Consider the following 27231-nt stretch of genomic DNA (forward strand, 5'->3'; position numbering starts at 1 on the left):
GCCATTCTTGAGAACTGAAACCGAGCAAGCAACAGATGAAGACCCAAACGCATACAATCCAGCATTCAACCACCTAGTAAATTCTACAAAAGGAATCCTTTATAAATAAAAATCTCAACACATTTCAAAAGCCACACTTACCATCAAACCACTAGGGGGGAACAACAACAACAAAAAATAACCCACCAAAAAATCAAAACCTTATGCAATTTGCCATCCACCCAAATTGAAGAGCAAAGCATCAACAAATGAATGTTCCCAGTTTTCTCAAGAACTGGGATTACCCTACTCAGTCTACACAAGGATTTTAAAATCTAAGAGACCTTTCAACAATAGTTCCTGCTTGATCACTTACTGTGGTCATCAAGATATATATACTGCAGTATAATGCTGCAACCACACTGGCTTTCATTCAGTGATCTGACTGATCCCTAGATAAACTAATATACCCCTTTCTCACAAACACCTTTTAGGGCCTCAGGCTTTCCTTTAAGCCCCAAAACATTTAGCTCTGCCTCAGACAGTTGAGAGTGTGACACGGGGATGGTAAGGTAGTAATCACAACATACTTGACTGGCTCTTTTTCCTTCAGCATCTGACTTGGCCACTGCCCAAGGAAAGATAACTGGCTTCATGGATCTTTGCTCTGACCTGGTAAGACTGTTCTGCTAGAAAATTCATCCTCATCCAGCCTTCACTTCATCTCTCTCCCCTCCCATCTTTCAGCTTTGCAGAAAGATTTCAGAAGCAATTAGATTTCTGCCTAGCGTACCTTACCTGAGTGCATGAATACAATAGATACAGCGCGGCATGTTCTTGCGATCATAGATATCTGTAGTTTCTGGATAGAATATCTAAAAATAAAAGAAAGTTAGCAGTCTGAATTATACTCACTCTATACAGCCAAATCACGTAACTGTGATAAGCCCAATTCTTCTGCAATACACTAATGAAACAGCGCACAGAACAAAACTCTTCTGAGCTTCTCTGCCCTGACCCAACATTTCTCCTACTTGAAGCACCAATCCTTCCTTTAGCTCCTACTACCCAAACCAGGGCTCCCCTTTTCCTGCCCACGTTCTACACACATGGATGAGTACACCCTCGCTTTTGTGTGCCCACCAAGATACTGGGTCACAAGGTATTAGCAAGGACTTCGGTGAAAGCCAAGCGACAAGAAAAATACAACAGAAGACAGAAAAGAGGATTTAGGTTGGACTAAATGGGGTTGAGAAGCAAGAGAAGAGGGAAGGGAAGACAAGACAAAGGGAAACTGAGAGCATTGAGGTGCCCTGCATACTACATTTTCAGTTAGCTGGACCGGAAAGCTTTCAGACAGTCTCAAATGCAAAGCTCTTCGAAGTTTAACACAAGGGGCTAATACTGGAAGTGTCAATTCATTCAGAAGTGCTGACAGGGCTCATTACTTTCTAGTTATTGGAAGGTTCCTTGCTGTTCCCACGAGCACAAAATAGCATTGCTCTTTCTGTAAAGGCAAGAGCAACTGAAGGACCCTCACAATTCCACAGCACCAGTTCGCTGGCTCTCTTGCATGGGAAAATACTTAAAGCACCAATATCTCTTTGTCAATGTACTGGACTCCAGCCCAGCTTCTTTAACATCTCTTTGCATATTTATTTCCCCGCAACAGGACAAGAGGAAATGGCCTCAAGTTGCGCCAGGGGAGGTTTAGATTGGACATTAGGAAAAATTTCTTTACTGAAAGAGTGGTCAAACATTGGAACGGGCTGCCCAGGGAAGCGGCAAAATCACCATCCCTGGAGGTGTTCAAAAAACATGTAGATATGGCACTTCGGGACACGGTTTAGTGGACATCATGGTATTAGGTCAACAGTTGGACTTGATGATCTCAGAGGTCTATTCCAACCTAATGATTCTATGATTTTCACCAACCTTAACATAATATTTCAGGACTTCCTAATCCCAAATCTGTTCCTGCAAGATCATTATAAATCCCAGCAAGGCTCAACTAGCAAATCTCAACAAGTTATTTGAAAACCTTTGTCAAAAATAAAGCTTTCAACTTGCAAGCATGTATGCAAACAAAACATACATCAGACTAAGCTATGCAATGCTAGTTTTGGTGAGACTAAGCATAACATGGCCTACAAAAAAAAAAAAAACAAACAATACATTAAAAAATGAATGTATTTGCTATCCACGTATGCAACTTGGCTATCAGCACATTACCACAGTTCCACACATTTTCAGGCAACACTGTTTACTAGCTCAGAGGAGTTTATCTGGTCATTCCCCTAATGAAGCCAATAATTTATATTTGATTAAGCTAAACATTTCAACTTGATGTGAAAATTTTGTAGGGAAATCTGAAGAAATGGAGAACATAGTATTTTCTGTTGAGTCGCTTCTTTTAGCAGAGATTGCTAAATAAACTTCCACAATTGAACTGAAGCTCAGATATTGCTCAAAAGAATGCACAGCAAGAGCAATATAACGCAGATGTTATACAAGAGCAGTGATATCAGGGATATAGCAAAGAAGGAGAAATTATTTTGCTCCTAATCATTCTCATACACATAGCAGAATGAAACCTTTCAGCAAGTTTTAGGACAGCATTTCTATGGGGACACTATAGATCCATATATCTGTATATATAGATAAATATATATATATAGAAATTTATAAAATGAAGAATTAACTAGAAGAATTCTGTTGATTTCTGTACAATAGCAAATGCTTCCATAGAATGTGAAGCTTTTCTGAGATTATTTAACTGCACATACAGCAGAGAAATTACCTTGGGGAGACCAATCTCAGCCATGGCATTCAGCCACTGGATTACGTTATCTGTGTGCCGGAAGTGGAGACCAGTTGCCTGAAATAAAAATGGGCATGAACGAGGGGGAGGGCAGTAAGAAACAAAATATCACAGCTGCCAAGAACAGCAGGGAGGTTCATTAAGACAGCTAGTGAAAACAGTACTCTTACAGAAAAGAAGTCAGAAGTCTTCTACATACAATTATATTGACTGTTTATGCCAAGTTCTTTCACACGAGTGCAAGCTCAGATATAAAGATAAAAGTCCACCCCCTCTCACTTAACCAATGTTCTAGATGAAGGTGGAGCTTCTCAGGTTATACTAATATAAACTAACTTTCCACTTATTTGCTCACAGTACCTCCATATGCACATTTTCCTATTTGAGATGTCTTCCTAAAGCAGTATCGATGGCCAACACCTCTCACCTTGTATCTAGTCTGTTCCCTATCATAGATTTTCTTCACAGAAACCACTTTTGGGGAAAAGAAGTTTCCAAGTTTGGCTAGGTAGACACCATTTCTCAGTCCTTCTTCCAGCTCTGTTGTGGCAGGCAACTCCTCATTCAGACAGGCCTCCATCCACCTGCAAGTGCAAGAACAACAAAGCTGGTCACAAGTCTATTTCAAATTTGCGGACACAACCCCATGTTAAGCAAGTTTTGTGCTGCTACTGCTGTCATACTCCAATATGCTATTTACTTAGCATTAGGGGCTGAAAGTGGGTATAGCCCTACCACACAATCTCTGTCATTAAAATGCTAGTCAGTTACACTTCAGACAACCTATTAAGGAGAAGTACGGAGTCCAGTAGCCTGAGTTTCACAAGTAATTAAGATACCATCTCGCGCTCATGTTTCTTCTTCAGCCCATGATTTAGCTGGTACTGGTCTGGACATAGTGGCCAACCTGCCCTTTTAATTAACTTAAATCTTCCTCTTGAGTACAGACTTAACCTCACAAGCATTTCTTTACTCTCATTAAGTATTCGCTAGTTATTTCATGACTTTGTACCACTTATTCAAGCTCTTTCAGCTGATGTCAGAGAGGCCCTACAATGTTGTCATCAAGTCTATGTTCCTGACATATGTCTTTTCTCCCACCCTACTACACATTTCAAAGACAGGGGGAAAAAAATGGAACAGGCATTCCTCTCCTCATTTTTCCCTTATCTTTTTTCCTTCCACCTCATTTAATGGCATCATGGATCCTCATGACAAAAACGAAGATTACAAGAGCAAATAATCTGAAAAGTAACTGTTCTCAAACAGAGGTGCACCTTGATATTTCTTCTGCACAGAGCTACCAGAGGCTGTATACCGCAAGCTCAGCTACACAGTTTCTTCCAAAGATGACATGCTCCCTGGATGGTCTGTTCTCTCAAAAGGGGAACTGCACAAACACAGGCCACTTTCTAAAGCTTTTTCCTTAGATCATGCCTCACTTGCAGCTAAACTCTAAGGCTCTTACAGGACGGATGAGCTTCGGATCAATAAAGATCACAGAAAAGTAGTAGTCCGTATTCTAAAACAGAGCTGACCACGTAACAAAAGCAAGGTTAATAATTTGGCTCACAGGGATGGTAACTTCACATTAATTGGACTGATCTTAATGACAGGCAAGTAAAGGATCCTGCTCAAACCCAGTGAACGGAATTTTAATATTCTAAATACTGTTTCAGATGGATACGTAACTGTAAACTGTTTAGCTCCATATTAATCCAGGTAAAGTAACAGAAAAACACCTTGTATTGGGTGCAAGAGATAACAGATCAAACGAGTAACCGTAGCAAATTAACACAATTTCACAGAAATCAGTCCTGTAAAAGGCACCTGGGAAAACTACGTGGCTCTCTTGACCAACTAGAACTGCAGACGTTTCACATCTGCAAGGAGTAATGCTTCATGCCTCATAATTCTGATTAAAATCAAGCACTGTATATACATATGAAAAATAGCTCAGAAATACTAAGAAAATCTCCAAGCAGCGTGTGGTGGTTTGGTGGCTGGCGGCGTTTTGGTGCAGCTTTGGTAGGGGGGGAGGGAGCTACAGAGGGGGCTCCTCTCAGACGCCTCGAGAGGCTCCCGCGGCTCGAATTTCAGACCCGCCTCTGGGCAAGGCCAGGCCAACGGCGCCTCTGCGAGCAACTATTTAAGAGTGAAAGGAGGCGTCGATTGGGTCTCTTTGTTCTGCTTGGGGCGAGACACGGGGGATGGAATGGAGACAGCCCTGCGGACAGCCAGGTCAGTGAGCGAGGAGAGGGGGGCTGTGCCGGTGCAAAGATTCCCCTGCGGCCCACAGTGAGGTGGCGGCTGAGCCCCTGCAGCCCCTGGAGAGCGGCGGTTGCCCTGCAGCCTGCGGAGGGCCCCAGGCCGGAGGAGCAGGGGCCGGGCCCGAAGCAGGCCGCGACAGAGCAGCCGGTCGGTGGGAGGGCGGCAGCCCCGGGAGGGACCCGCGCTGGGGCGGCTCTGGGGAGCTGCGGCCCCGCGGGAAGGACTCGCGCTGGAGCAGTTGGAGGAGGAATGTCTGCCTTGAGAGGGACCCCGCGGTGGGGCAGGGGAGGGCTGCGAGGACCTCTTTCTCTGAGGACGGAGGAGCAGCGGAGACACCTTGTGCCGGACTGACTGCAACGCCCACTCCTGCTCCCTGCGCTGCGGGGGGGGAAGAGGGAGCAGAGCTGAGCCCGGGAAGACGGGAGGGGGGTGGGTGGGGGTGGGTGTTTTGTATTTCAGACCTGGTTGTGTATCTCACTTTCTTTGATGGTGGTGGTTGTCCTGTATTAAATGTGCGTTGTTATCGCCAAGTTGAGTATGTCTTTTGCTTGTGACCATAACTGGTGAGCGAGCCCTCCTTGTCCTTTGTCTCGACTCTCAAGCCTTTTTGGTTGCATTTTCTCCTCCCCATCCCTCAGGGGACGGGGTAGGGGTGAGCAAGCGGCTGCCTGGTGCTTTTGGAGCCAGCTGGGTGGGCTCAAACCACGACACAGTGTTTGCATGGGGATTCATTGAATGGTGCCGTTTCTAACGCATTTTGGTACAGATGGCATGCTATGCCCCCCCCTTTCAGTTTTCCAGGAAGCAACAGGAAAATTGAGGCTGACAACACTAGAGAATTAGAGGGTAACACCAGTATTAGCATAATGGTAACCTGTAGTTAGACACAGGTGGGTCACAGCTTGAGTAAGAAGAGGACTGTTCAAATAACCTAGGTTTTAGACATGGTTAAATACTAGGTCATTGATCTAGCTTATCTACAGACTGAGGATTGTATCCTAAAAGACAACAGTGATGCTGAAAAACTGTGTAATGAGTACAGCAGACAGTGAATTCAAAGTTTAAAGCTGTAAGACCTACTGTTATTGTGGGGTGTATACAAACACTGAAGTCGGGCACTACTATTCTTTTGAGTATGACACTGATGTCACTGTGGTCTGCATTCTTTCAAACCAAAGCACAGGAATAAGATAGGAAACATGTTTTTGGTTAGCTGAGATAATGCTTCACAGTGAGAAGCCTGAACAATGTAGTGCATTCAGTTTTCCGAAATAAAAGATGTCCGAGAAGCAGCTCGGTGCTCCGACCGTCCTTTGGTAGCAGACTGAAATCAGGTGACTGAAACTGAGGTCAGTGACATCAGCCTGCTCCACCTTTTCTGATAAACAGCACCAAATTTAAGGCAGGAGCCTATGAACTACCCATGATTCAGCTTCTGAACCACCAATTTTCAAGCCCAGCATGCAAGGCTCAATGGAAGGAGCAAAAATTATTTAATCTGCAATATCTGAGACTATAACAGACCATTCTTTCTGACCTTAATGAGAAAATTGATTTCTTTACAGTAATTTAGAAAAGAAACATTATAAACATTTAATTTTCATTTTGGGGATTTTTTTTTCACAGTTTACTCTTGATCTCAAATACAGAACACTTGTAGCTGTACATGACAGATGAGATGCATTCAAAATCACCATAGCCAGTTTTTCATCTCTCATGAGAAGGCAGTAAACTGCACTTCTAATTATAAGAGACAGGTAGTAGTTAGTGAAAATTAAAAATCTCACAGGCTGCCATATTTTAACAGTCAAAGGAAAGGTAACTTTGACTAGTGCAGATACGCAATCCTAGACAATCTTCTCAATTTTCATGCCTGTATTGAGTTTCAACTATCTCTTAAGGTTTACTTTTTTTTTTAACCTACCACACAGCTAGTCTGTTACTCTACCACAACTCCTCCATTTTCATGGCTGTTAGCATAAACAGTATGGTTGCCAAAACATACATTTTAGATGAATGTAAATCTTCAGTACTGAAAGGGAATGCCAGTCAAGTTCTCACATCTAAATCTATTACTTCTCCATCTTCCTCTACTTGAAGTGTTAGTATACAATGCAGTTTCATAGTACATAAAGTGTCCATCTGCCTTTAAGATAAACAAGCCAGCGTTCTTAAAACAACAATTCTGTATTTGCTCAAAGGTACAATTTAAACACATCTGTTTAGCTCAGCTGCCCCTAATCCTCAAACAGCCTTTTCTATTAAGGCAAGTTAAAAAGCAGCTGTAGCAATTCCAACACCTACACCGAAGAGCATCTAAAAATTGACTAGAGTAAATACAGCACAAAGTTCTCAAATTTTAAATTCATCCTTCTTGCACTTCTGTTCAAGTTATTCTTAAAGATCTAATCCCTGACAGTTTTCCTGTTTGTGGATTCTGCAGCAGACAGTTTTGCTTACAGCCTCATTATTGAAAGAATGCTCATAATTCAGTAGAGGTTTTACAAACATTTTAATTTCACTGCTGTTTTTCTTTGGTTACTCAGACTGTTTTCAGTATCTGCATTCTTCTCCAGGTAACACAGAAAAATGTGAAGTTATTTCAAAAGAAAAAACTAACGTTCCACAGCTGCTCATTATAAAGTGCTTACAATCAGCCACTATTACAGTCCCCAAATCTCAGTTCTACTGATTCTTCATCTGAATGCAAACAACTGCTCAATTTTAAGATCCATCCCTTTCGCCCAGAAAGGACTTCTGCCCACACGTGGCTTCTCTACAGCTCCAAGCACCAGAGGTGACACCTTTGAAAAGCTGTCACAAGCAAGAAAAAGGTGCCACGAAGCTTTTCAATGAGGTTGCTACAGTAACAAATCACAGAAACAGGTCAGCAGCGGACACAGAGGTGGAGATTTCAAGAGAGCCTGGAAGGAGGGGGGAAAAGGGAAACTACACATTTCTCAGGAACTAGCGTTCACAAAAATCAACAGCAAGAAACAGTTTTATGTCCCTGCTGACAGCCCTCCCACACAAGGGAGTGGTTTTCTGCAGGAAACACGCAACACACCAGATTCTTCCAGCTTCTGCTGGTTTGTCATTCTCCAGCCATCTCACTTCTAGTCTTTCCCAACTCCCAAAACTAGAATAAACTTCCTAATTAATGTCTCATAAAACTCTTCATAAAATGTTCAATACAACAATTGTATCCTCTGCTCTGAATGTCCAGATTACAAAGGCTCCGTGCGCAGAAACTTTCAATCAGCATACGTGTAGCTGATTGGAATGGCCAAGACAAACTTTACACAAAAATGATGGCCCTAGCACTGCTGAAGAAAGTGTAACTTGAAATGGGACACTGTGCAACACTACGGGGGGGTGGGGGGACGGACAGGACAGTCAGGGACACAGACCAAGAAAAACTGCCCCCCCCCCCCTCCAAGAATGGATACTCTGCAGAAATCAAGTAGTATCCTTTCATATTCTGGAGAAGCACCTAAAACCCTATTGGGAAAGGTATATAAAAATGACATTTCCAAGCCTCAAGTCTCACACACTCGTTGGGGGTTCTACTGGCTTTCCTAAAAAGCTGCAAGAAGACTTGTTCTTAACAAGACGAGATTTATGTGCCCTTTGATAGCACTTGATTAACTGGGAAATGATAAATAGTCTCACTGCCTGGTTTATTCACAGGAAAGCCCAAGTTGGAAGGGACCTCAAAAGATCATCAGGTCCAACCTCACGTGGGAAAGGGAGCCTAGATGAGATTATCTAGCACCCTGTCCAGTCACGTCTTGAAAACCTCTAGCGATGGGGACTCTACCACATCCCTGGGGAGGTTGCTACAGTGGTTGATTGTTCTCACTGCAAAAAACTTCTCTTGTATCAAGATGAAACCTTTCCAGGTACAACTTGCGCCCCTTGTCCTCTCCATGTGGCTCCTTGTGAAGAGAGCACATCCATCCTCTTCATAGCTGCCCTTTAAGTAGTGGGAAACTGTTACGAGGTCTCCCGAGCCTTCTCTTCTCCAAGGTGAAAAAATCCTAACCCCCTCAGTGTTTCCTCACAGGGAAAGTACTCCAGCAGTTTGATCATTTTCATGGCCCTCCTTTGGACCCCCTGTGAGAAAGTCACCAGTTAGCCACCAAATACCATATGATGCGCAGCCATGTTCTCGCCCATCTTGTCTTTGAGCTCCTTGCTATCTAACTTGAGAAAACAATAGGAAGACTGTTTATGCAAAGCCTGTAAGGTACAGAAAACAAATACAACCCGAAGGACATGTTAAGGGAGTAAGGAACTGAGTCAAAGTACAAGTTACAGAAAGCAAACGAGTTCAACAAGTTTTGACACGAGTTCAGTATTTAATGTGAACAGCTTACAAATTTTAGTCAGTGAAGGGATGGGAGTGCAGAAGGCATCAACTCAGGACACATAAAAGTTATAGATGGTGGGGACTACATCAGAAGAGTTCCAAATAGGATATAAACCAAAATACCCCATATTTTGAGAACACCCCATATATTGAGAAGCTTCCACAAGGCAAAGGATGCTCAGTCCCTCTAGTCCAAGTGAAAACAGTATTAATACCCCAGAAAGTCTCATGGACCTTACATTTAGTACTTCACGTAGAGTGCACTTAAATAGTAAGTAACAATTTTGAAATGGAAAAAGTACATACAGGAGGTTGCTAATTTAAGCCTAGTTTAGCCAGGAAAGCATTAGCTTTCCTGCAAGCTTCTCAGTCTCCTATAGTAAGAGACTTAGTACCACACTTTTCTTTCTAACGCGACATAAATACAGTGTTTTGTGACTTAGACTGCCGTATTTCCTCCGGTTAATTTTATAAATAGGAACGCAAACGCTCCTAAAGGGATTAAAAACAAGCTAGTTGCCACAGCTTCTTGAACAGAATGTTCTCAAAGAAGCCTCTACAGCAAGTGAAGAATTGTGGATCGTAGACAGTTAAAAGCAAGAGCACTTTAAAACCCAAATGAGACACCATTAGACTATGCAGTGCAGCCTCAGCCCAAGAAAAAGGGGGCTTGCAACCCAAAGTAGGACAGGGAGCTTGGAAAAGCAACAAGGAGTAGTGTTTAGCAGGGAAAAAAAGAGGTTTCTGGGAACACCTGGCCAACTTCTGTACATGAGCTACAAAAACAAACTCATTCTTCTGCAAACTACTATTTTCCTGTGGTTTGCTGCTTTCCTCTCAGAAAACTTAGTTCTTCTTGAACTTTAAGTTCTAGAAAAATGCAGATAGCAACTGAATGAGTGAAAGACAAAACATTACGTAAGTTTAAAAATTCTGTACCATTATCCAAAGGATACTGTAAACCAAGTCAAACACTAACATTCAGATCATGCTTTTCCCCTGTCCTATGTGGTTGAATTTCCTGTGCTGCTTCAACCCAACCTTCACAGAATCTCTCAGGCTGGAAGGGACCTCTTGAGATCTTCCCGGCACCCACGCTCAACTGTTTTCCCCATTCCTTCTAAGTGGGTCAACAGCTTTCTGTAACATCACTTGCATGCCTTAGATTCTTACAACCAAAGACTCCTGAGAGGATAGAGCTACTCAAACCCTGGAAGACTCCAAATGCTAGCAGTAGGGTTCATAATACTCTCCCAAGACTCTTAATGGGGCAACAAAAACAAAACAAGAAAATCCCACCCACTTTGTTCAACCTAGGAAGACCTAAAATCAAAGTAGAAGGGACATGCAACCTAATCATTTAATGCCTTACCCAAGGACACAGAGGGAGCGAGTCCTGTTTAAGCACCTCCGTAAAGATAAATAGCCCATAATTAGAACACAATCCATCTCTACGCACTCATACCTGTTTCAACAGGTTCCTAAGTGGGTGTTAATGGAAGTACAAAACTAAGGCAATTTACATACAATAATGCTCCTGCTTGGTGCGGCATTGCTTAACCATTTGCTAGGCCAGAGGACAAAGCGTGTTTTCAGAAAGAATTAAGTAGTACATTTTACATTTAAAAGCCCACATACTCATATTAAAATTAACACCTGTCATCCTTAAAAGGCAGAAATAAATGTGGAATTTCCAGATGAACAAGAGGAAAGCATTTCTCAAGTCTCATGAGGTGGGGGGCAGGAGGCGAACCTGGTTGATGGGCAGCAACCTCTACTCCCTTTAGACGTTAGGCTTTAGAACAATATGCCATCAATAAGCTTTCCACAGAAACTTTTAATTATTTTTTGCTATGCTCCTTCCCTCTTACCAGCACAGAAATGATCATTTTTAACCCAGAATTAATTCTTCAATCAAGTTTCATCACATGACTGCACAGGCAACGTTGGGCCCTTTAATTTTACTGAAGCTAGCTCAAATTAGAGTAGTAATTGCAGCTTTCTAATCAGTCCGTCCTACTGTTACAAAATGCAGACCCCCCTCGTAGAAAAAGATCCTTGAATATCTTAACATGCAACTACTACCATCAGCTGCAATTTAGAGCCAGGCCTTCCTCAAGAAGACACGACAGTAAAAACGTAACATCAGTACTGTCAGGCAGCCAGTCTCTCAAGTAATGCTGTCTTCAAACTTCTAAAGGAAACATTGCTCCGCTAGCAAAGATTAGAAAAAATGAACATCAGTCATCTCAACAACTTGTTTACTCTCTCCCCCAATACAGCGTTATCAAGGATTGTGACAAGTTACAAAGGTGGTGTATTTTTCAATGGTATCACAGGCCAATTTTAACCAGAACTGGAGTTTAGACACAGCAGAAACTTAACATTGATCACACCGCACACATTTTGCCCTTACACTTGTGAAAATGTCAAAGTCTGGCTAACCCTGAGTCAATGGAAAAAAGTATGTGGAAAAGAAAGAAAAAAATCACTCTTTTCCTGTGAGATTGATTACAGGTAAGCCTGAGGAAAAAGAACTAGCAACCCATCTCTCCAGAAATTGTTGCCAGAATACCGAATTTAATAAACAAAACAAGTAAAGCACACATTAAAAAACTGGATGGAACCTGTAAGGAACATTGCTCATTTTATGACAGGACTACCATGCAGTATGTGGCAGCACTAAAAGAAAACACAGAGGGCGTTAACAGTCAAAAAAAGTTATCTTTATCAACCAATGAGGAAAGCTCACTTCTTGTTCATCGCTAAGTAGTACTAATTTCAAGACAAAATAAATTATTTGCAGAGGCCAGAAATAACTTTTTCTAACCTTCAGCTGGCCTAGAATTTCAAGACAATGGCTTTTCCTTTTGTACACAGACCTAGCCAGTGGCATTTTTCAACTCAGAGACCAGACTGCGGCCCAGCACACCATCTGGGTCTGCACCTGGTGGTCACTTCCACTGCATTGGCCTCAAAAGCAATGCTTCAGTACTTCTGGCCATTATAAACTCTAAGAAAATAAACTATGTAACACTAATGCATCATGCTAAAGGATAACCAGTAGCACACATACCAGAGTCTGGTACCAATGCTAAGTGTTGGTTGAACGTCAGTTGTCCACAGGATCATAGCACATTCTGCTTATTGCACAACTCACCAATTCCATTAGGAGAAAAGCTGCAAACAGAACATCAATGCAAACTTCTGAGCCTCTAGTTTGGGAGCACTGGCCACGGAGTTCTTTATCGTGGGCCAGAATCACAGGAGTCTTCTCTTTGTAAGCATGTCAGTGCCACAGCACTCCTTGCCTGCTTCTAGTGGTCCCCTAACAACTATGTTTCACAAGCATGTTGTTTCCTTCTTCAAGGAGGCTGAATGTGCTTTATTTCGTCCTGAAGGAGGTCTAGAAGTGGACTGGAGGGGCACAGAGCTTGATTCTCTTTCCAGGCACGTACGATTACATCCTCCAGTCTTTGTAACACTGTCTGTATACTATACTAATATATTTTGATTAGCAAATGAGCCTGCCTAAACCTGTGCTCTAATAACACAGTTAGACTGTCTTACACACAGACCGTCTTACACATCTCCGTCTCATAACCATGAAATAGGCAGGCTATTTGCCCAAAATCGAGTTCTTCAAGATGTCATCTCCATCTGCACGCTCACACTGTGGGTACAAATTCTTGAGATGAGGTGATTTTTTCCACTTTCAAAGTGATCCTATGGGTATTCACCCATTGCCTGTTGCTATACCCATACACAGACAAAAAGTGCATCTTAACACTCTTAAGTTTCTTCAAATCTCACAATACCCAAAATTAAACAGAAGATAAAATAAAAGGTGCAATTTGAATAGATGTACTGAAAATGCCACGAAGAACTTAGTTATTTCCAGTTGCTTCCCCTTCTGAGTGTTCACCCCCAAACATTTAAAACGTAGGCAACTCCAAGCAGCACTGTTGAACCTACACAGGGATATGAAGAGGTACCTGGACACTGTTAGAAGAGTGGCTGAAGAGCTGTTCAACCATTAACTATGGTTGGGACTTGGAAGCTGTGCAAAAGCTACATGTAATGCTTAGTGCAACTGCTGACAGAGCTTCAAAGACCTCTCAAAAACAGCAGTCATTTGTATTCTTGGAAGGTATTCACAGTGCAATGAATACTGGCACTCTTGTAAGAAGGTTCTTAAGAGTCCAATACTGAATGCAACACCTGTGTGTCAACAGTATAGGTGCCCTCCGCTATGAAAACAGACAAAGAGATCACACTGGAGTCCTTCAGCCTGTTGAAGATAAAGCATTCATGGTGTACAGTACTATGAACTTTTTTTATAAATCCTGAATGTGTATACCTCAACCAAGAAGAAAATTCTAAGTGGCAAGAGCCCTTACAACTCATCCCACTATTGAACTGACATCCTGTTGACCTCAGAGAGATGGTCCTACTCCAGATGTGTCTAGCATTCAGTCAGCTAAGGGACTGCCAACATATTCCGTAAGGAAATAACCATCTTTATTTTAAATAGAGGCAAGTCGCTAGAAGGGCACGGAATTGTGATACACAAACACCAGGATCCTTCACCTAAGACTGCAAATCAGGCTGGGATTTTACATGATCTCTTGCAAGAGCAGGCCTTCAAGTGATGGTTAAATGAGCTAATCCCAGAACACCGAGGCTGCGATCACTGGGCATATTGTTACCTCATGGGGAACTAACACAGTTCTTTAAACACAATCATCTACAGGAAGACTGGGACGTCCATCTCTCAAACTATTACAGTACACCATGTCTTAAAATAAACCCCTTTAATTCCAAGCTCTACACTGGACCTACAGCACTGCATTCTCCCACTTTAATTTATCAGAGTAAGAAATCTTTTTGCTTACTGCTCTTAAAGAAAAAGGTTCCTGCAAGCGTTTATTGCTTACATCTCCAAACTAGCTAGTAAAGATTACCAAAGTTTAACTTCATCCAAACAGTACAGCTACCGCCATGTAACAAATAGGCTTCACTGTTGGCTTCCTGCTCTTCTCTGGCACCGAAATACACCAGACAGGCAGCCAAAACTAGCCAGGCTTTCAGAGCAGGGGATGGGGGGGGGGGGCGCCACATCTCTTAGGATTTTACACCCCCCCCACACCCCCCCCCAAGTCACACCACATTCCCAAATGCACAGCAGAAGGTACAATTTAGAGGTGAAAGCATACCAACCAAATGTCAGAAAGAGGCAGGAACAAATACCTTCAGAAAATTAAGCCTCCCAAATTGCTGTAGGATCATCTGCATTTCCCCTAGGCAACTGCTCTGTGCTTACTTCTGTTCTCTATTTTTTGATGGCATCTACCTGCACTTTACAACTGTTTGGTCTAGCAATATGGTGAACACAGTTGCTGACAATGCCTTCCAGCTACCTCAAACATATTTAATCCAGGAAGCTATCACCAAGGAAGGCACAGATGACAACAGCAGCCCCTGGTTCATGGTGTCAGACCACACAGCCCAATACCCTGTCTCTGACAAAGACCAGTAGGAGAGATGCAAATAAACATAGTCTTTTATTAAACTAGGTAGTGGATTGCTCAATTGAATTTGCTGTTATCTATTCACACTTACCTAAATTATTGTCCATAGCATATGTTTAATTGATGAAACTTTTCTTTTCAATGGAAGTTTATGAATATCACATTTGGGAGTTTACCTAAGGTGCAAAAATGTATCTGGGAATCACACAACTATTAAAATGTATAAAAACGGGCTTTAGATTTGCTTTCACTAGTCGTATCTCACAGACAGAAAGCACATAGGACTTAAAAAATATATTTTGCTTTAACACTCAGGCAAAAGTAGTACTAACTATAATTAACATACTGGTTTTAGTCACCCTAAATCAGACTTTTAACTGGATTCATGTAACCAGAGATGTCTATAGATATCTAGCAAAACCTTCAGAAGTACTTATGTACACCAACTTCTAACTCCCACAGTAATCAGTGAAGATCAGCTGTTAACCCCGCTAGAACATTTCTTAAATAACATTAGACCTTTATAGATCTTTGAAGCTGTTGCTCTACATCAGCTTTACTTTTTTTTTTTTTTTTTAACTGAAAAACCTCATTCTTCTCCTGGATTTAACTAAAATAAGTTTTCTTGTGTTTTCCCCCCGTCATCTCCCTACCATCTACACAACTCTAAACAAAACATTGCAAACCAAGACAGTATTCTATACAATGCAATACATTACAAAAGCAAAAGTAATTTTTAAAAGGTCTTTTAAAAGAAGTCTTTTGTAAACTAACATACTCATTTCTTTCTTTTGACCATTAGCCACATAGTCTTAGACCTCACCCAGAAACTGACAACCAGCACATAGGATGCAAAGCTCGAAGTTGCAACCTCACTTGAAGTACACTGCAGTAATTCAGAGTTCCTGCATTGCTCCAGACACAGACAACACACCACAAACAGAATCCAACTTTGCTTCTCCATTTTGCCTTTAGCATTCTATACCAAAGTAAGACAACCCCTGTGGATCCAAGTAGAGCAATGCTGCATAAGCACACCACATATCAAGGACTCATGCAAACAACTTATTTAGCTTTGAGAGAGACTCTCTTATCAGTACAGGTGGGCTTAGTACAAGCCTTCAATCTCCTCTCCAGACAGGAAAAATCCAAGTATCCTCACATGACATGCTTATATCTACACAGGTGCATTGGGTTTGCATGGCAAGGTTTTTGTAGCAGTGGGTCTACAGGGGTGGCTTCTGTGAGAAGACACCTAAAGGTTCCCCCATGTCAGACTCCTGGCAGGACCTATGGCTCCACAGGGGACCCACGCTGGACCTTGTGGAAAGAATCCCTGCTGGAGCAGTTCGTGAAGAACTACAGCCCATGGGAAGGACCCACATTGGAGAAGTTAATGAAGAACTGTCTTCTGTGGGAGGGACATCACACTGGAGCAGAACAAGAGCATGAGGAGGAAGCAGCAGCAGAGACAGGGCATAATGAACTGACTGTACCACTCAGGGGGAGGAGAGAGAGAAGTTGGGAGTGATGTTGAGCCCAAGAAAGAAGGGAAGAATGAGGGGAATGTAATTTAAGATTTGTTCTTATTTCTCATTATCCTACTCTGATCTGATTGGCAATAAATTAAATTACTTTCTCCAGGTCTGTTTTGCCCATGACGGTAATTGCTGAGTGATCTTTCCCTGTCCTGACCTTGACCCACAGGTCTTGCGTCTTATTGTCTCTCCCCATGTCCAGCAGCCAGCCAAGGTCAACCCAATACAACAGGAAAAGAATCCTCTCTGAAACCCCTCCCATCCACTAAACATATAAAGTGGTCCTCCAGAGCAGCAAGACAAGGAAATCAGTATTTACTGTGGTACACAGAAACCCCAATTATGCACAAGCCATTCACTGTGCTTTAGCACATTATTGTCCAAGCCATCCCTTGCCCCAGACAGCCCACGACATGCAATAAAACATGCAACACAACAAAAAACAAAGGCAAGTACTTGACAAAGAAAGCATACTCCAAAAAGGGAAAAAAAAAAAAAACCACAACCAAACAAACAAAAAAACCCACCAACAACACAAATCAAACCCCACCTTGGTACTCTCAAATCCAGTGAAGGATGGTAGACACTGCTGCAGAAGGCATTAAATAAAGGAAAAGGCAGAAGCTTTACACCAGCTGGGAGTAAAAGAAATCATCTTCAGGAGAAACCTTATTTGAGGAAGACACAGAACAGGAATTGATCAAAGGTACGCCAAGTGAAAGTAGTAATCAGCAAGTGAAAAATTAGTACTTAAGACAAAGCTAAATAACATGTGTTGAAAACAAAACCAAGGTTGAATTTGAGGTACTGGGAAAAGGAGGCTTGAGAGGTGAAAGCAGAGAGGCAGCCACGTGACCAGAATAACAAACCAGCAGGAAGCAAGAACAGGCATAACTATCGAGGCACAGACAATAAATTTAAAACCACATGGATAAAAAAGTGGCAGTATCAGGGCACAGCTACAAAAGATAAATCTCCTCTGACTGCAGCAACAGACTGCAGCTGCTTCCCTTGCATTCTGGAGGCCCATGTGTCTCAGCAAGCAGATTCAGCCCAGCCTCCTGACAGAGCGTGTCCCCACCCTCCGTCCCAAGGAAAAGAACAGATTATTTTTGCCAGGTCAGCAAACTGGCTATTAGAGTACCAATACAAATAGAGTATTTGCAAGAGCAGGAGTCTCAACTAGACAAAGACAGTAAGAAACAACAGCTAGAAGCTGAAGCAAGGAAAAAACTCTTATTGGAAAACACACATAAATTTCAATCCATTGGAATGATCCACCTCGATAATGGCTGACCTCTCACTACCTGGAGCCTCAAAAAAAAAAAAAAAAATCAATATTGGATCCTTTATGGTCTAACTCCCTCAAACGTCATAATACTGATGCAAAAGTCTCATAAAGTGGTCTGGTCTAGGTTTCAATAAAAAAAAAAAATACCACCCCAACCAAAATACCACTAAGCTGTCACAGCATATACTGCTGATGTACAGGCTTTTTTATTACTTGAAAGGAGTGCCTGGGGAAAGACTGAAAAAGTTTCTCCCTTCTCTTTTCAGTACTTTGGAGGGCAAGTGAAAGGTAAAGTAACAGTTTGGTCCACAAGAAAATAAATGGAAAATTTGCACCTGATCTTCCAAAGCCAAAATAAAAAACTGCAGCAGCAAAGATGGAAAAATGTTCATGTGCTTTAATATTTGGCAGTTAATTAGCTAGTTTCACAGTTCCTGGATATCTACATTTTGAAAAACAAGGAGTTGTAACAATGTACCCATCTCTCTGTTAAAAGGGACTTCTATTTCAGTGGAAACTAGTTTGTTTGAAAGGATTTCTGACACGCAGTAAGTGACATCATCTTCTTCAAGCAATAGAGGTTGCAATAACATCTTATTCATGCAGCTGCTGTAACAGAAAAATTTGGCCAGAATATGGTAGTTGGTAAAAAAACTGAGGTAAAAAAAAAAGAAGAGGGCAGAACCCTCTGTCAAACTGAGTTTCAGTGATCACAGTATAACCGCCAATCAGAAGCTGGAAACAAGCCAGTGAACACCACTAACCAGCCATTCAATTCATACTACAAAAATGACAAATTACATCATGCAAGATTTTCAAAATACCAAGCATTCTTCTCGTAACCACAAAAACTCAAGAAAGAAAACACGTCTCCCTCTCCCTAACTCCCCATCATGCTCACCCTTTGCATAACTTACCATTGGCTTCCCCCATCTTGTCTAGCATCCTGCACCAAGACACTGGATTTCAAACATTATCCTCTTTTGCCTGACATCCTACAGAAACAAGGCTCACAAAAGCAGACTGAGAGACACCAGCACATTCCAGACAGCAGGTGTCCAAGCTAAAGGAAGGCACCAACAATACTTATTTAGAATTCCACTTTTCAAAGAACATATTCAAATCCACGGGGGAGGGCAAGTTGGCTTCCTCAGCGGTATAACAATCAACATCCTGGGAAACAAGATCATCATCAAGAGATACAGTGTTCAAGATCAGCCCCTTAGTCTTCCAAAGCAGGTAAATCTAAAATCACACCCGTAAACACACAGGGCTTTGCTCAAATCAGTGTGACGTACTAAGTCAGGTATCTTTACAACTATTAAAATTACACCAGTAATTACCACAAAACAATCAGAATTGTAATTTGAAATATTCTATTGAGCCAGATCTGTTTCCTAAACCACATTTGGACTGTCCACTGGTTTATAATTCTCTTCCCCTAGTTCCCTATCAAAAGCAGCATTCTTCATTTCAGTTTCAACTCAAACAGTTTTGAGAAAGCTAACAAGCTGAAAGAGAAATTTAAATCTTTGTCACCTGCCTCAGAAAATAAAAAGCTCTTGCATTCAACTTAGTTCTAAAGCCAGTGTCTATTGAACCTGTAAGGCAGCAGACAAGTAGGAAACGCAGTTACACCCTTGTACCAACAACATAGCAAAACATGCCAGACCTTATACAAGGGGGAAGGTGGCTGTATTTGACATAAAAACCAAAACAGGTTTCATTCAACTTCATACTCGCAAGCACCAGAAGGCATCTGGTGCCCAAGAAGTCTGTCCAGCAATCAAATCGGGCAACCAGGAGATGGATGTTCAAGCTGTCCACCCAGCAGTGGGCCATTACACCTGGCCCAACAACAAGCATTAGGAGATCCAGGACCTGTTGCCCTGACATGGAGGGCAAGGAATGCCAGCTGCCAAGTTCTCCTCACACCTCCTGGGCTCTTCCTCAGCTGGCAACACATGCAGATTTTACAGGTTACAGATAGGCCTTTTCATACCCTTTTGTAGATGACAGTGATGACTAGCTCTGTCCTGTACTACCTCCATGGCTGATCAGGATTTGTGCTCTGCCTCCAAAGGGTGTCTCATGAAACTGAACGCAAACATGCTGGGGTCTTGATGACTAGCTGCCAATCCAGGCGTTTTTAAAACACAGGTCATTCCAACAGCCCTTCCCCTGTTGCACGTGATGTCTCCACACCTAGCTGCTTCCATTCACACCCACTTAGGCCTTCTACTGCAATTCCCTACAGGTGTACCAAGGAAAACATGCATGGCTGCAGCAGCATCACAGCAGAGGAAAAAGTGGCCAGAGTAAAAGGGCAGCACTTCTTTTTTCCCCCCAACAGTGTCTGCATAAGCCATCTGAAAGAACATACAAAGCTGTGGCTTAAAGGCTTTTGCACTGCTCGGTATTGCCAACACCACAGGTATGGCACTTTTTGGACAAATCATCCTATACATTTTATTGAAAGAAGCGGGATCTCATACTCCAGCAGATCACTGCCTCTACATATGCATCTCAAACGCTTTTACTTCAGGTACAAATCACAGACTTGGCACACGTTCTCACAGAGGATCAGAAGAGAAAACTCGCAGACAGCCTCAGCTCCAGTTCACCTGAGCAAGAGCATTAGACAGCCATGCCAATATCCCAAACAAAAACCTCTCTCTAAAATAACTCATTCTACCAACTCTGAATAAATCAAGGTATCACCAAGACAATGAAAGAAGATTTCTCGGAGAGGTAACAACAACAAAATGAAATAAATTTATCACATCGGGAGTGTTCTCTTCTAGAGAAGTAGGTGAAAATTCAAATGCGTTCCAGTAGTTTGTGCAGGAAAAGAAACAGCCTCTCAAATATGAGCCAGCAATGCGTGCTTGCAGACCAGAAAGCAAATCACATTCTGGGCTGCATCAAGAGCAGCGTGGCCAGCAGGTCAAAGGAGGTGATTCTCCCCCTCCACCCTGCTCTGGTGGGACTCTACCTGCAGTGCTCCGTGCAGCTCTGGGGCTTCCAGCATAAGACAGAATGAACCTGCTTAAGCGGGTCCAGAGGAGGCCCACAAAGATGATCGGGGGCTGGAGCACCTCCCCTACACAGACAGGCTGAGAGAGTTGAAGTTGTTCGGCCTAGAGAAGAGAAGGCTCCAGGGAGATCTCATAGTGGCCTTCCAGTAGAGGGGGCCTACAGGAAAGGTGGGGAGGGACTCTATCAGGGGGTGTAGTGATAGAATGAGAGGTAATGGTTTTAAATTGAAAGAGGGGAGATTTAGACTAGATATTAGGAAGATGTTCTTCCCTGTGAGGGTGGTGAGGCCCTGGCAAAGGTTGCCCAGAGAAGCCGGGGCTGCCCCCTCCCTGGCAGTGCTCAAGGCCAGGCTGGATGGGGCTGGGAGCAACCTGGTCTGGTGGGACGTGTCCCTGCCCATGGCAGGGGGTTGGAACTGGAGGATCTTTAAGGTCCCTTCCAACTCAAACCATTCTATGGAGAGCTAGGAAAACAAGTGCTGCTCACAGCTAAAAGGTCCCCAAACATTCTCATTATCCACAGAGACGTTTTCAGTTCAAAGATATCAAAAAGCAAAGGATTAGTGGTTCCCCCCTGTGAAAGTAAATATGAGGTTTCTTTTTGTTCCGTTGCAAACACTGCCAACAACTGGTAAAAAAAAAAAATCACGTCAGCTGCTCTTGCCCATGGGGATCCTATCATATTTGTCACGTTTGCCAAAAAGATTAGTCCCGAAGAGCTTTCAGATGAGTGCCAAGCACATAGTCATGAGGAGCTCTATCACATATGCAAAAATCTTTTTCAAGACACACTAAACCATTCTGTTGACAAAGCTAATTGCCTGGTCACTTACTATCAGAAATTAAATAGGCTTTAATGCTTGGAAGATATAGCATCACTAAAGTCATCATACCTCAAAATTAAGTTGATGTCCTGCAAATAAGGCTTATAAGAAGCACTCCACAGAACCTGACAGTCAAGAACTGTCACGTGAGAACTACTTGCTGGGGTTATTTTGGTCTGCTCTCTTCTTGCACTACATGCAACATTCTTTCAGAAACCACCATCCAAACAGCAAAATCCTGGTCTCTATATTGAGCTCTGTGCAAACAGCTGTTTCTCTCCGCCTCGCCTGCCTTTCATTACTATTTCCAGTGAGTCATAAAAAAAGTATGCATAGTGAGGCAAAGATGGTGATATCCCACCACTGTCCTCCCCCCATCTCTCTCCACCCACTTCTCAGAAAAATAGAGTTCTGAATGTGCATTCCAAGACATTTCCAGTTGAGACAGCCACTCCCTGCCAGCTGCATGAGGTCATCAATGAAACTACAGAAACTGTAGAGAAGTACCTCCTCAAGTCCAAACAGGAGCTGATATGAAGCCCCAGATAAAGCGCCAAGAGCTAAACAACAGTTACTTCAACCTACAACTATTGATAATAAAATATTATCTATGAATATTCATGGATTACAGTCTAACATGGGACTTGCATTGTAACTGACAGAAGCAGAAAACAGACAAAACCAAACCACATGCACACATACAAAAAAAAACCAACAACCAACCCCGAAAAACCAGTACCTGACCCAATTTACAAGTCAGAATAAAATGGAAATAAAGAAAAAAAAAGACTTGATTAGCCTGGAATAAAAAGAGGAGCCCTGTTTACACCACATAAGAGTTAGTTCTGCTCTGTCACTTAGTGACCTTCTGACCCACTCACCTGATCTAGAAGGGTCACCTGTGGTAGGAATTACATGAGTTGTTTTCAGACAACTGCCAGTCCCTGTAATTTTGTAACTCTGATTATATGTGAAGATATCAGGACTCCTCACATACAAATACATCAATTTATGAATGAGCTTATTTCTCTCTTGACTCTGCAACTGTAAAACTCCAAATATACTTCAACATTACAAATGGTTAAAAAAAAAAAAAAGCAGCCTCACTCTAAAATTAGAAAATTAAAAAAAAAAAAATCTCCAAAAAGGAGTTATACCTTTGAAATAAAACATAGGCAAACCAGCCAGACATCATTCAGAAGTCTCAGGCTGCCTCCCATCTAAGTCTGAAGACCTCATCAATAAGAGGAACACTTTCTTCGGTTCTACATTACAGGTTACTGACTAAATTACTGCAGATGTTTTCTAAACATAACTAATTCCATCTTTAGATCTTTTCCAGCATGCAATACCGACAGGCAATTATTAAAGAGGGGACCATTATGATCTGATGGATTAAATATAGATGCAGGCTGACCTGAATAAGGCAAAAAAGCTTTCACATCTCATAACTACAGAGTAAGTTTCATATCTAGTCTGTGAACAGTTTTAAGACCCACCACATTATCTTTGTTTTTTCTGTTATTTGCAAGCTTACAATAATTTCCCATGCTTCTGAGGTAATACAATTAATTGCTCATAAATCACTGAAGGACAGTAAATATAGCCGGGCTGCATACACTCTGGACATTACAATATGAATGCAAATAGAACCGTCTTTAAAAGCTAAAAGAAACTCCATGCCACAAACTCAAGTTTGCCTAAGTCGGGGGGGGGCGGGGTAGAGAGAGGGGGAAAAAAAAGAGCTCAGAGATATCGGAGATAAACCCAAAACAATCTTTACCTTTCTTTTTATTTCAGGGACTCCAGAGTTATATTACAATTCTTGCTGTCTTGAAATTTACAATAAAACAAAGCAAAAAAAAAATTTAATTCTTCAGCTGCAGCTCTAGTTCATACCACCAGGACTGTGACACCCTAGGCTGTACTCCACAGGCTACTATTACCACTTCATCCTCAGAATCCTCCAAAAGGTAATGCCCTAATTCTACAGCTTCAAAACCCACAGGAAACTTGCCTGTACCTCATTTGCAGATTAATTTAAGCAGGATTTAAATAAGGTATTCTGCACACAACTTGCTTATCTGAGGCACACTGAGAACCGTACTTAAGCGAGAAAGCCTAATCTTGCTTTTCTCAAACTACCTTACTGGGACCAAGCTCTCTATTGCAGCCCTGTTCTTAACACAGGCTCGTAAGACACACATTTTAACTAAACTACCTCAATTTTTCCAAGTTCATGTTAATAACAGAATGGAAACAATGTAATTTAACACCTTTCTGAAAAATCTGCTTTGCAATAAATAAGCCTCGTTTCTGTGCAAAAGAGCAACTATCACATTTCCTTCACAAGCAGATTTAAACTGTAGTGTACTATTTTAAATATTTTTTCTTCAAAAAAGAGCTCCTTCAACAATTGGTATCTACAACTTTACAGTCACTGACAAACCAGCTTTACAAAGTTACTCACAGAACAAGCTTTACAGAGCTTCCCATCTAGCACTAACTCTAGATGTGTTCAATCTGTCCAGAAAGTGGTGTCCTCTGTAATACATTCTTCTGCTTCATTCTCCTGGGCACCCTACACCTCTGAAGATAAAGAAACCTGTTTAAGCAGATCTTGCATCCAAACACTTTCAAACTGAAAGTGTGAAACCCAGAAAGATTAGACTAGATGGTTTTTTGCTTTAAACATTATATTTCTTCTAAAAATGAACAAACAAAGTCACTCGGCATGCAATTTCATCTTATTTTTTGCTTGAAGTCAACCCAGACAAGTCAACCCAGTCAAAAAAATTGCTCCCCACTTTAAAGCGAGAGAGCGTGCATGAAGGAGAGGGGAAAGTAATTTTTACAGAAAAGCAATCAATGGGAAAGGCCCAAGCAAAAAAATATTACTTTATCTCAACAGTATTACCAGCTTACACTAAGCCATCTTCCAATCTGTCAGAAAGAAGGGAATTACCACAAGATCACAGACAGCACACTTCAGTCCTGAACAAATTAAATCAGCAATAAAGAGCAAGCAGCATCCTTTTCTTGCTCAACAGAGAACATCTTCTACAAGAAACCCCAAAAAGGAGGAAAAACCCCCCACATGGTCAGATTCCATCCTCATGGATACAAGAAAAAAACCCACACTGCTCAAGCACAACAGAAGTTATATAGTTATTTGAAGCCATGTAATCTGGGCACTAAAATGCTTACACCATGCTAGGGTGTAACCCAGAATGAAAATATTTGCTACTATCCCGGGGCAAAAGCATGGCACCATCACTCAGCAAGCCAGATAAGGAAACAAGAGAGCCAAAAACATTCTAGTTTCCAAGTTGGAGAACTTAAAATATTCCACAGTGAAAGACAAAGCTTGAAAAAGCCTTTGCCAAATTGGCCAGTCCTAATTTCATAAAGAAAATGTCACAATAACCCAACAAGGAACCCACATAGGAAAAAGGCTATCACACAACACGGATGAAAAATATTAGTGCACCAGCCTGACTTCTAGATAAGGACCACAAGAAGAAGTTTTCTTTGGTTGCTTCTATTCCAGAGAACCCTCCTGTGAGCACAAGCTGCCATGTCACAACAGAACAGAGTACTTCTTACAGTTTTATCTGCACTGCCACTTTTCCGTATAGACTACTGTGATTTGGAGGAAAAAACACCCACACACCAAATAAAAACACCCCTAACAAGCAACCAAACACAGAACATGAAACCTGAAGTATTAAACAGCACTTATTCATAAAGCCATTTTTATTCAAGACAGAGGCATCCAGTCCAAGCATATTAAAGAAATCCCTCTATTCACAATCTTCATTTTAGCTCAAATTTTCATTTCAATGTCTTTCACCATCTTGAGCAATTTAGTTGCACACTCTGCCTCCCTTTCTCCAAGTTGCAAGAATAACGCCTGTTTCACAAGACTGTTGCACATCAGTAGCTGAAGTCAAACACTGCTAAGTAACAACAGAACAGCGATAGCCCAAGAAGAAGGAAAAAAAAAAAAAAAAACCACAAACAAACACCTCAACACAGGCTGGAATACCGTTAAATAAGTACAAGTTATTGATATTCCTCTGATAACGCCTCTGATGCGTGCTCCTTAGCAGACAGGTACTCCAAACAACTTCGTGAAATACTCAAAGCTACCGCACACGTGCTGTTACATCAGATAGTTCAGAAATCCAGACTTTTCTGGATTTCTCATTTCAGCATGCAATTGGGTGCTAGCCAATTTGCATCTGACCTTCATCACTTCTGCCTCCAGACTCTGTATGTTTTGCTTGGTTAAAGGGAGAGTAAGCCTCTGACAATGCTGATGCAATGCAAATCAGCATGATACTATACATACCATTTTAGGTGCCTTTACATTATAAAAAAAATGAATATAAATTGCAATGTGTGAATGCAATATTATAATGTAATACGATTACAGCGGGGAGGAGGGGAGCGACTAAGAATTGTTCTTCAGCTGCCTCCTGCCCTGCCTCAGTCGCCATCAACTTTACAACGTCACCCTTCCAGCTTCTGAAGGTGTGACATAGGGTGCACGAGATACCTTCCTCTGCTATTAGGTCCTCCTCCTCTTCTTATAGATATAACTTCCAAGCTGAAAATCTCTCACTATGAAAAAATATTATAAACCCCCCTATTCATACCCACAGCTCTGAGGCATTGAAATCAATAGCACAAGCAAAATGCTACAGCATCTAATTCACAGGTTCCATCTCAGTTACGCTACTGGCAAAGTAGTAAAATACAGAAAATATCAGACCAAGGACATTAATTTCAAGTCTAATGATCTCTTACAGTTCTTGTTTAGTTTTTGCTAAATAAACTCCTTACCAACAACACAGCCAAAACCCCTCTTTTAGGCGGTACTAGTAGTAATAAAAAAAATTCAAAGGACAATTTCCAAAAAGACTGCTCAGTGAGGAAAAAATAGTTCTTGGGAGTAGACCATGAACTCAAGCCTTTCTGCTCTCACTTGTGTATCTTAATTATTAAACTAAGGAGCCTCCTGCCCTCCTTCTGGTCACTTAATCTTTAACTCTTATGCAAAGTGGCATGGGTTCAGCTATAGGAGTCAGGAATTCCCACTCACATATGCGCGAACAGCCTATAGGCCATTAAGCAAACACGGGTTGAGGGTTGGAAAAGTGGTATTTGAAGCTCTCCAAGCAGACCTTCCACTTAACAAATAAGTGCTCTGATGGCCAAAGTGGATACGAGGAAGGCTGCAACACCACTTCTTGCATTTTGAGCAACAGAGCTGTTGCTTCATTCTTCACAAAACATCGCAGTAACCACTAGGCATTCTTTGAAACATCTGAAGGCTCATCCTGAGACAAAATAGTGAAAACATCTTGTTTCTGACAAGGTGCAGCAAAATCAAATGTCCAACTGCTCAGCCTCATCAATACCAATGCAATACTCAGAAGGAGAGATAAGATGCCTAAGAAATTTTAAGAGTCAAAGATGAATTATCTAATGAGTAAGTCCCCAGGATTAAGCAAGAGCTTAACAAAAATACTAACGCTGTGGCGCGTTAGGTGTTTTTTCC

At 41.8% G+C, this 27231-nt stretch overlaps 1 protein-coding gene across 2 annotated transcripts in view; it reads right to left on the minus strand.

Annotated features, from left to right (window-relative positions):
• Positions 1–27231, minus strand: part of IQGAP1 (IQ motif containing GTPase activating protein 1) — a 73130-nt gene that overhangs the window by 41741 nt on the left and 4158 nt on the right. For both annotated transcript variants that reach the window (XM_086471777.1, XM_086471778.1), the window contains 3 exons: positions 3228–3384; positions 2780–2857; positions 778–854 (listed from right to left, as the gene is read on the minus strand). In XM_086471777.1, the coding sequence (XP_086327903.1) occupies positions 778–854; positions 2780–2857; positions 3228–3384 (312 nt within the window). Of the gene's footprint in view, positions 1–777; positions 855–2779; positions 2858–3227; positions 3385–27231 lie in introns of those variants that run through there.

Source organism: Leptosomus discolor, chromosome 11, assembly GCF_034619465.1.
Source record: "Leptosomus discolor isolate bLepDis1 chromosome 11, bLepDis1.hap2, whole genome shotgun sequence".
NCBI classification, from domain to species: Eukaryota; Metazoa; Chordata; class Aves; order Leptosomiformes; family Leptosomidae; genus Leptosomus; species Leptosomus discolor.